The sequence below is a fragment of the Bison bison genome, unplaced genomic scaffold (genome assembly GCF_000754665.1).
Source record: "Bison bison bison isolate TAMUID 2011002044 unplaced genomic scaffold, Bison_UMD1.0 scf7180017864180, whole genome shotgun sequence".
Lineage (NCBI taxonomy): Eukaryota > Metazoa > Chordata > Mammalia > Artiodactyla > Bovidae > Bison > Bison bison.
In genome coordinates, this window is record NW_011494752.1 from 10,070,753 (window position 1) to 10,081,446 (window position 10,694).

Below are 10,694 nucleotides of genomic sequence, written 5' to 3' on the forward strand. Positions count from 1 at the left end.
AGCCGTGGGCCGGGAGGCAGAACGGTGCGAGGGTGGGGACCTTAGCCAGGTTAAATGGCGAGTGGCATGGGAAAGACGCCCCCGGGGTGCGCAGAAAGATGCTGGTTCAACACTGCGTCGTGAGGACTAGACAGGCCCCCGCCTCCCCTGCTTCTGTGGGAAGATGCCCCGGCGTCGCTGCCCCCCACTCCGGGGGCTGAAGCTGCAAGGAAGATGGTCCAGGCCCAGCCACTGTCCACCCTGCCACTGCTGCCCTCCGCTGCCCGTCCGCAAGTCCCCAAGCTCTGCTCCCTGCGCCCTCTCCCCACACTGTTCTCTCCACTCTCCCCACCTTGGGCTCTTTTCCCTTCTCTCTGCTCACCCAATGGGGGGCCCAGGGGCTTCCCCCACCCCACACTGGGGCCCCACCCTACCATGTGATGGCGGCTGTGGTTTCAGCGCTCCCCTTGAGGGTGAGGTGGAGCTTGGAGCTGAACTCCCCGCCCAGCCCGGGGCCTGGGGGGCTGCAGGCTTGGGGCAGCTTGGGCGCAGCGAGGTGTCTCCCTCTGGCTCTGAAGCCCCTAAGAGACACTAAGGCTGAAAATACAGACAGGCCCTGAAGGATTCTGAGAACTGAAGAGGAGCGGCATGGTGGGGCGAGGCGCTGCCCACAGCTTGGAACCTTGGGAAAGTCACTTCCCCCTTCTGAGCCCTGGTCGTCCTGGCAGCAAAATAAAGACTTTGATAGGCCCGTGGTTTTCCGAAGACTTCCCCTGAGCGCCCCTACTCTGCGTGGGAGGTGGAGTGACCTGCCCCCACCCGAAACTGCATTTTCATCTGCTGTGAATGTTGACTGCTGGGCAGGAGGTTGTGTCGAGAAAGGGTTGTGCTGTTAACACAAACGTTTTGGGACCAGGGACTGTGGCTTCTCAAAGATCAGGAAGTCCCAGAGGGAGACTCAGGGACAGTGATGATCCATCCCTGTTTCTCTGACAGGGCCTCCCTCTCCGTCCTCCCTCCTCTGGCTCCTCTCCCTGCTCCTGTTGGGCTGAGTCCCTGCCCTGGGGGCTGGTCTACTTGTGTGTGCTTACCCCAAGGACTGTAGCCCTCCAGGCTCCTCTGTCCAAGGGATTTCCCAGACAAGAATACTGGAGTGGGTTGCCATTTCCTCTTCCAGGGGATCTTCCCGATCCCAGGATTGAACCTGCTTCTCCACACTGCAGGCAGATTCTTACTGCTGAGCCACCAGGGAAAGTCTGCTTGTACCCAGCTTCTGTTAATGAGCCCCTCTGGTCCCAGGCTCCAGCCAGCTCTTCTAGTCCTGCTCCTACTGGGAGAAGGAGGTTCCTCTGACATCTCTGTCCCCCGCCACCCCTACAGAGATTCCAGTCAGAAGGGGCAGCCGTCTTCCCTGAGGATGACCACGCCCTCCAGCTCTCCTGCTTTCAGACTCGAGACCTCAGATGGAGGCGATGAAGATGGTGCCCAGGGAGACACAGGAAATGGGGGCCAGAGCTCTGAACCACCCCCCATGGAGTCCCGGTTTCAGAGTGAGGACCGGAACTCCTCCCCACAGATCAGAGTGAACCTCAACTTCCGAAGGGCGGCAGGTGCCAGGTGAGGCAGCAAGTGTGGATGGAGCCTGGGGCCTCACTTCTAGCAGAAGCAAACTGGGTAGCCTGGCCCAACACCAGCGCCCCTTCCCCACAGCCTGCGGGGTCCTCGGTCTGGCTCTGATGGCTCCAGGGCCGACAGGCTGAACTCTGCTCTGCTCGCTGAGGTTGCTGCTTCCAAAACTTTCCCCATTCTTGCCTTTCTGTCTTCTGGGGTTGCATTTCTCTTGGTAGGGACATATTCTTTCAGCTCCAATTACTCAACTGAGCCTGGCATGTTCCTTGTTTGTCACAGTCCCTGCGAGGGGTGGTAGCAGGATCCACACCCCAGTCCAGAAGAGTCAAGGACATCCAGGAATGTCCCGCATGCTCCCAGGCTCCTCCGAGGCTGGACCTGTTGCCCTGGGGACGTGGACTCTGGGGATTAAGGACAGTGGGCTTATTCTTGGAATCACCTCCACTCTTACTTTCCTGTGATGTCCACTAATTCAGACCCTGGGCACCACTCTGGCAGGGAGCCCTGTGGGTGTGGGGGAGGGGTGCACCTGGCATGCCCCAGGGTGAGGTCTGCCATATCTGCATGGGCCAGACAGCACTCTGCAAGTGAAACCCCTCCATCCTTCCCTCCCGCCTCACTCACCCCTGGGACTCTGCCGCCCGCCTTGGCCTCCCAGCCCAGAGCCCCCTTCCTGTCTGTGCTGCAGGACCAAGGTCATATTCACACCAGGGCAGGAGAGGATGCTCGCAAAGCTTGTGGGATTGGGCCACCAGCCCGAGGCAGAACCAGCCCCTCGGTGCCCTTTGTGCCCCATGGGCTTCCCTGTCCCAGGACTCTGATGCTGCCCTGTGACAGGAAGTGCCTGTCCAAATAGCCACTTCCCCTAGCCAGACTGCCCCGGGCTCCCCAGTCAGCCGCAGAGCCCTCTTGGTCATGCTGCATCCACGTGGTCTGCTGGGTGAATGATGGTGCGTCAATCATGCGATCACAGCTTAAAACACGACTGATCCCAGCAACCCCCCACTCATCAGAGCCTCCAACCCTTTCTTGGTTGATCCACTCCATGGTAGACCTGAGGGTCCCCAAAATGTCAATTAGTCCCCCCTTTGTCTCTTCATATTGGCTGGTCATGGTGCCAGGAGCCCAGAGGCGAGCTGGCCCTCTGTGAGTAGGGACGGGTCCAGGCGGGGGGACCCCACACAGCACTGCTAGACTCAGAAGGGTTACCAGCCCCTTCTGGGGATTTTCCCGGAAGTGTGGCTTCTCAGTAAAATTCTGAGTGTCTGGTTTCCATTTTGGGACCCATCTCTCTGAGGAAACTCTGTCCAGGCTGGAGTTTCTCTGGAGTCGGGGTCTGGAGTTAGTTGAGCCCTCGCCCCCCACCCCACCCCCCTGCCTCCATGAATTCTGCACCATGTGACTTTGGGAAGTTTACTTTATCTCCTTGTTTGTCTGATAGAGATTGCTCACCCAGGACAGAAGTGATGGTCAGGGGGGCAGCTGCTCTGTTGTTAGTCCATGGATGGTCTGAGAAGACGAGGGGCTTTTCTTGATTCCTTGGTGGGGACCAGTGGTGCAGACAGCCCCCAAGTCTGTGGGCACCTCCGGTAGCCCTGTGCTGACCCAAACCCCAGTTCAAGGGCCATGATGAGTTCCTGTGCTGAAATGGACAGTGAGCTTGTTGTGAGACCCTCAGGGCACCTAGAGAGTGAGAGCAGATCTCCCAAATGCCTGAGCTCGGGGGACGCACAGACCACAGCCCCGGACAGCCTCCTCCTCCAGGGGTCTGAGCACCTGGGGTCTCATTGGTCAGCCTGGGAGAGTGCATGCTGCATGCTAAGTCACTCAATCATTTCTGAACTCTTTGTGACCCCATGGACTGTAGCCTGCCAGCTCCTCTGACCATGGGATTTTCCAGGCGAGAGTACTGGACTGGGTTGCCATGCCCCTCTCCAAGGGATCTTCCTGACCCAGGGATTGAACCCGTGTCTCCTGCATTGCAAGTGAATTCTTTACCACTCAGCTACAGGGAGGGTAGAGGCCCTCAAGAGGCTCCCATGGGGCTCCCTGGGAAGGGGAAGAGCTTCCCCTCTTTTGGGGGCCCAGAGCTCTCTTGCAGTATCAGTCACAAACCACATTCCCACAGCCAGCCAGACCCAAACCGCTTTGGCCGAGACCGGCTCTTCAGCGCTGTGGCCCGGGGGGCCCCCGAGGATCTGGCGGGGCTACCAGAGTACCTGCGCCGGACCAGCAAGTACCTCACAGACTCGGAGTACAGAGGTAGGCTACTGCTCGAGCCAGGGACTCACGAGCTGGGCCGAGACTGAGCTCCCTGGGTGGGTCTCGACCATGGTCAGGAGCTGAGAGGCAAGGAGGGGCAGTGCTCCTAGCAGCTCTCCTGCCAACAGAGCCCGCTCCCCTGTCCACCTACCCCACCGGCTCCCGACCTGGGCCTGCCTCGGCCACCGTCAGCCATGTCAGTGGCGAACGGATATTCCCAGGCTTCCTCAGTGTGGCCTTTCCCTGCCCCTTTTTCAGTAATAGCATCACCAAGATCTGACACACATACCACACACTTCATCCATCTCAGAGCGTTCTTTGCCCCAAATATAAGTACCTGTAATATTTGGGCTGATGAAGAAAAGAACGTTTGTGCATTCTAGAAGGCTCAAATAGTAATGAAATGTATAAAGCTGAGGGTAGAAACAGTCCATCATCCTGGCTCCTAATAATGATATGGAATACATCTTTTCAAACTGTTTAAATCCAGGGGGTGTATATTTATAGAAGTGGGGCCATGCCATGTGTGCTGATCTGTAATGTGCTTTCCCCCTCTTACTACATCTTATAGCACGCTCCATCTCAGTGCACAGGCCTCTAACTCAGTCACCGTAACAACCGGCGGAGTTTCCCACCCTGCACATTGACCACAGTTCAGTTAACTAACCCCCTACTGGTGGCCATTTATATCGTTTGTAATTTTTGGCCTCAACACCTCTGTGTACTAAAGAATTTTGTATATAATTCCACGTGATCCTTACAAGAACCCTAGGATGGTCCCATTTTACAGTGAGGAAAATTGAGGTTAAGAGAGGCCAAATGACTTGCCCGGAAGAGACAGTTTTTAAGCGGTAAAGCCACTTAACAAACACTGCTCCAAACGTTCTTGTGTAGAGAACGTTGCCTACACGTCTTAGAAACTTAATTTATAGGGCAGAAATTGTAGCATACCAGAATATTACTCAGCCGTAAAAAGGAACAAATTTGAGTCAGCTGTAGTGAGGTGGATGAACCTAGAGTCTGTGGTACAGAGTGAAGTAAGTCAGAAAGAGAAAAACAAATATCGTATATTAATGCATATATATGGAATCTAAAAAAGTGGTACTAACGAACCTAATGGCAGAGAAGGAATGGAGATGTAGACACAGTAGTCCATTCTCTGTGTCTACGACGTGTATCCACTACCATGTGTAAAATGGACAGCTAGTGGGAAGCTGCTGTCTAGCACAGGGAGCTGAGATCAGTGCTCTGTGATGACCTAGAGAAGTGGAATGTGGGAGTGGGAGGGAGGCTATAGAGGGAGGGGATTTATGTATATAATTATGACTGATTGGAGTTGTTGTATGGCAGAAACCAAGTCAACATTGTAAAGCAGCTTTTCTCCAACTAAAAAATAAAGAAAATTGCAGCCATACCTGTTGGTATTCTAATACCCCTGGCTTGAGCCGTGTCACCCTGCAGCATGGCTGGGATGCTCCCTGTATGGGTGGGTGGGCGGCCTGAACACCACAGTGCTCCCTCCCCTCCTCCCGCAGAGGGCTCCACAGGGAAGACCTGTCTGATGAAGGCTCTGCTGAACCTTCGGGATGGGGCCAACGCCTGCATCGAGCCGCTGCTGCAGATTGACCGGGACTCGGGCAATCCCCATCCTCTGGTCAACGCCCAGTGCATGGATGAGTACTACCGAGGCCACAGCGCCCTCCACATCGCCATCGAGAAGCGGAGCCTGGTCTGCGTGAAGCTCCTGGTGGAGAATGGGGCCGATGTGCATGCCCGGGCCTGCGGCCAGTTCTTTCAGAAGAGGAGGGAAGAGACCTGCTTCTACTTCGGTGAGCTGCCTTTTTGGATAAAGTGGACTGCAGAGGGGATAAGGCCTTGCCCATGGTCACAGGGTTAATGTGACCCTGAAACCCAGACCTGTTTGACCCCTCATGCTTCTAATTGCTCGGCTACCTGCAAAGGCAGCTTGTCTAAGAGATGTTTTACCCTTATCTGGCCAAGGAAGCTCACTCACTACACACGAGCTCAGACCAGGGCCAGGGGAGCGGGAGGCTAGCACTGGTGTGTGATGAGACTCGACCGGACAGGGCATGGAGGAAGGGACATCTGTGCCCAGCGGCAGTGGGTCTGGGCCCTGGCAAAGAAAGGAGACAGAGGCAAGGGGTGGGAAGCCTGGTGGGCAAGCCCACACTCTGATCCCTTAGATGGTAAAGAGCTCCAGGTCCTCTCCCTTGGGTCGGAGCTGGACAGAGCCACCTCGACCAGCTCCTGAGAGAAGGCGCAGCTGCCCTAGGCAGGGCCTGGGACCTTCTCTGCTCACTGCCGGGCCTAGCTGGGCCTGGGACCTTCTTCGCTCACTGCCCGGCCTGGGTGGGTCCAGGACCTTCCGCACTCACTGCCTGGCCTGGCTGGGCCGGGGACCCTGATATAATACTGCATCTCCTCCTCTGGCTGCCTCAAGGTGGTCCAGGGAGCATGACGAGCCAATGGGTGGAAGCTGAGAGATCCAAGGCCCAAGCTGTCTCCTTGGCCCCCAGGTGAGCTGCCCCTCTCCCTGGCTGCCTGCACCCAGCAGTGGGATGTGGTGACTTACCTCCTGAAGAACACGCACCAGCCCGCTAGCCTGCAGGCCACTGACTCGCTGGGCAACACGGTGCTGCATGCCTTGGTGATGATCGCAGACAACTCTCCAGAGAACAGCATGCTAGTGACCCACATGTATGACAGGCTCCTCCAGGTGGGGGGCCTGCAGCTGGAGGACATGACCAACCTGCAGGGCCTCACGCCCCTGAAGCTGGCCGCCAAGGAGGGCAAAATCGAGGTGAGCGGCCAGGCCACGCTTTCCAGGAAGCAGGAGGACTCAGCCAGGAATTTTCCAGAAAGAGCCTGGGGTGGTGTCTAGCTCAGAGCAGTTTCGGCATGCACCTCTCCTACATGTGTGTTTATTATTGATAAATTATCCAGGAGCTGCAGTATGAATATATTACATTATAAAGCAGGGATTGTATATTTTTGGCTGCACTGTGCAGCTTCCCAGATCTTAGTTCCCCGACAAGGGCTTGAACCTGGGCCATGGCAGTGCAAGCCTGAGTCCTTACCACTGGACCACCAGGGAAATCCCAGGGATTCTTTTTAAAGTCATTTGGGTTTCTTGATTAGCAAATAGCTGTCTCATATTCTTTGCTGTTGTGTCTTCTTCCTATTGATTGTTGTGTTCTTTTTTAAAAAAATATTTATGTATTTATTTTTTTAAATTTTGGCTGTGCTGGGTCTTTGTTGCTGCACACTGGCTTTCTCTAGTTGTGGCAAGTGGGGGCTACTCTCTGGCTGAAATGCAAGAACTGCTCATTGTGGGGGCTTCTCTTGTTGAGCAGTGTGCGCTCAAGGGTACGCAGGCTTCTGTGGTGGCGTGTGGGCTCAGTAGTTGGGGCTCGCAGCCTCCAGAGCTCGTTAGTTGTGGCACATGGGGCTTAGCGACATATGGGATTTCCCGGACCAGGGATCGAACCCGTGTCCCTTGCATTGCAAGACAGATTCTTAACCCCTTGACCACCAGGGAAGCCCCATAAGTGTTATTGATCATGAATATAACAGCATTTTGTTTACAATTTGTCATAGTTGCAAATTTTTCTCCCAGTTCAACATTAAAAAATTGTTATGGCATTTTTTGCTACACAGAATTTTTACATTTTTATTAGCTGAGTATAATTATCTTTTTCTTGATTTTTGCTATTGCTTAACTCCTACAAGATTTTAAAACTTTGTGTGTGTGCATGAGTATACATGTGTGTGTGTGTGTATGCATGTGTGTGTATTCCATAGCCATATCTTCTTCCAGACTTTTCTTTTGTAGTTTCAATTTTAATGCCTAAAGGTGATTTATCTGGAAGTTATAAGTTACTCTAACAAAGAATAACCATGAGGAAATTCCCAAGCAGTCCAGTGGTTAGGACTCTGATTGCCAAGGGCTTAGGTTCGATCCTTCATCTGGGAACTAAGATTCCACAAGCTGTGTGGTTAAAAAAAAAGAATAAACATAATCTAGATTTACTTTTTCCTCAAAACACTTTCTCATTGTCTGATCCTTATTATCGGGGGGAGCTTCATGGGTGTACAACCTACACAGTTGACACAGGGCCCCATGCTTAGAACATAGGTGTCTTTAAAGTTTAAGACCAAACTGAACATAAATGGAAGTTTTACGTTTTCTTCCTGCCCTCCAAGGCCCCTGGGGTGTGGGGACCTCCCTTTGTGTCTAGAGGCATGGCTGTGTGACCTGTGGAAGCTACTCCCCAACACAGGAACCCCGCCCCCACTCCTCATTTGTAAAACCACGCTGCTCGGAACCTGTTCAGGTCAGGGACACTTTCTAGCCTGCTGAGAGCTCTAAACTCTGGCCACAGTCATGCACACATGTGTGTAGCTGGCAGCCTCTGATGTCATGGGGCATTAAGGACCCCTGAACTGGGGGTCCCTTGGCCATAAGAGTGTCCAGGAAAGAGGCCTTGGGGCAGGAATGGGGAAGGAAGAGCCAAGGTTGCTGGCAGGCCCTGGCATAGGTGGGTAGGTGGGAGTGCCTACATGGGGCTTAGTATGTGGACGTGTGTAACAGTTCATATGCGCAAGTGCATGTGTGTGCAGGGCACATGCGTGTGTCTGCTCTGCAGGACACTGAGTCCAAGGCTTCCCATCAGTGAGGGTGGTGGCCATGCGGGTCAAGCTCAAGCTTACATGCCTGGCCCTGTAGATTTTCAGACACATCCTGCAGCGGGAGCTTCCGGAGCCATACCAGTCCCTTTCCCGAAAGTTCACCGAGTGGTCCTATGGGCCCGTGCGGGTGTCGCTGTATGACTTGGCCTCTGTGGACAGCTGGGAGGAAAACTCAGTGCTGGAGATCATCGCCTTTCACTCCCGAAGCCCGGTGAGCCTGCGGGGCGGGGGTGTGCCTAGGGGGCCTGGCAGAGCTTTCTGCAAGGTCTACCGCTCGGGCCAGCCTGCTGGACCACGTGGGCCCTGAAACCGGGATGTGGAGGTGTGGCCTCATGTCCTCACCCAGCCCCTGGGCACATGCTCACGCCACACACTGGTGCCACCCGACCTGGGGATCACGCCAGGGTGTCCTCTCTGTTGCCAAGCACCTGCTCAGGACTGGTCACTCTGTAGCTGTGAGGGTGGGGAGGGGTCATTCGGGGCTCCCCGTCCTCTCCCCCTCCCCTGGTGCCCCCAACTGTACTTGCTGAACCAAACGCGCCTCTGACTCTCAACTGCCGTCCCAGCTCCGGCACCGGATGGTAGTCTTGGAGCCGCTGAACAAACTGCTGAAGGCGAAGTCGAATCTGCTCATCCCCAGGTTCCTCTTCAACTTCCTGTGTTACCTGACCTACATGCTCATCTTCACCGCTGTCACCTACTACCAGCCTGCCCTGGAAAAGGCAAGGCGGGGAGGGGCACGTCCTGGGGAGGCTTGCTGGAAACAACCCTGGCAGAAGACAGGGCAAGGATTAGCACCCACCCTGCGGATGCTGACTGCTGGGTGCTGCAGCCACGCGCTAACCTAGCTGGTCACAGTATGGAAGTAACAGCATAGTGGTAACAACAATAGTTAGGACTTAGTGAGTGTGCACCATATGTGAGAAAGTGTTCCACATGACTGACATGTGTTAACATATTTAATTAATCTCACAACAAGTCTCTGAGATGATAACTCTCATCATCGCTGGTTTACAGGTGAGGGAAGGGAGGCACAGAGAGATTAAGCAGCTTCAGGAGATGGGGCCTGAAACCAGACAGTCTGGCTCCAGAGCCCCTGCTTGCTCTGCTGCTCTGGGGGCCTCCCCACTGCTCACACTCAGAATGGGCCCCCAGCCTAGCTATCAGTGGGGGGCTGCTGGGAGGGCACCCCAGGCTGAGCCAAGTGTCTCTTCGAGCAGGACTTCCTCCCACTGGAAGTGATGGCTGGGAACACCATGCTGCTGCTGGGCCACGTGCTGCTCCTGCTCGGGGGGGTCAACCTCCTTATGGGCCAGGTGAGGGCTCCTCCAACCACCCCGCTCCAAACCCAGAATCCTGCTCTGAGGAGCCTGGGCACAGGTTAACCAAGTCCCTGCATTTTCAGGAGACTGAGCCCCATACCTGGTCCCGTGCTGACCAGCTTCAGGGCAGCCTTGCCTTCTGGGCTGAATGCCCTAACCCTGCTGTTCTTGCTGGGGTGCCCTCAGGGAGGCAAATGACTCCTGTGATCCCCTGGCAGTGCCAGCTCTGCTCCCCTGTGAATGGAGCTAGATGCCCCCCAGCCCACGGTCCCTTGGCTGGGTCATTCCTCACTTGAGGAGCACAGAAGGGTAGGCTGGGGGCCTGAGCAGGACATCCTCAGGGGAAGATGCTGCCAGCTTGCAGGAGACAGACTGGGCCATGGTGTGGAGACTCTCTGGGAGGCCAGGGTGGCTGGAGCACTGGATGGTCCCTGGGCAGCCAGGGAGACGGAGGGAAAGGAGCCCCCCTCATCGTATGGAGCGTGAGCCCTCCAGCTGGATCCACAGGGAGCCAGGGGGTCCCTGGCATTGTCTGGGTGTCTTGACAGTTTGGAAACAGGGTCTGGAGCTTTCTCAGCTACCAGCCGGATTCATAAGCACCCCAAAAGTCAAAGCTGCCACCTGAGCCCCCGAGGTGGTTTTGCTCGGATTGTGACAGGCCGGCGGGCGGAGAGCATGGCAGTGGTGATCCAGCCCTGAGGGCAGTGGGGCTGTGTTGTGGCCCCCCACGTGTCACAGCCTGTCTTCCCGGCCCCCTTGCCCCCCTGCAGCTGTGGTACTTCTGGAGGCGTC

At 55.5% G+C, this 10,694-nt stretch overlaps 1 protein-coding gene and 1 long non-coding RNA gene across 2 annotated transcripts in view; one reads left to right on the plus strand and one right to left on the minus strand.

Moving 5' to 3' along the window:
• Positions 1 to 1,125, minus strand: part of LOC104990692 — a 3,330-nt gene extending 2,205 nt beyond the window's left edge. The window contains exon 1 of the long non-coding RNA XR_825543.1: positions 414 to 1,125. This is a non-coding gene — a long non-coding RNA (uncharacterized LOC104990692). The remainder of the gene's footprint in view (positions 1 to 413) is intronic.
• A 44-nt stretch (positions 1,126 to 1,169) lies between these two features.
• TRPV2 (transient receptor potential cation channel, subfamily V, member 2) overlaps positions 1,170 to 10,694 on the plus strand; it is a 16,132-nt gene continuing 6,607 nt past the window's right edge. The window contains exons 1-8 of the mRNA XM_010842967.1: positions 1,170 to 1,596; positions 3,737 to 3,870; positions 5,406 to 5,699; positions 6,408 to 6,691; positions 8,618 to 8,791; positions 9,147 to 9,302; positions 9,801 to 9,896; positions 10,673 to 10,693. Coding sequence (XP_010841269.1) covers positions 1,259 to 1,596; positions 3,737 to 3,870; positions 5,406 to 5,699; positions 6,408 to 6,691; positions 8,618 to 8,791; positions 9,147 to 9,302; positions 9,801 to 9,896; positions 10,673 to 10,693 — 1,497 coding nt within the window. The 5' untranslated portion in view covers positions 1,170 to 1,258. The remainder of the gene's footprint in view (positions 1,597 to 3,736; positions 3,871 to 5,405; positions 5,700 to 6,407; positions 6,692 to 8,617; positions 8,792 to 9,146; positions 9,303 to 9,800; positions 9,897 to 10,672; position 10,694) is intronic.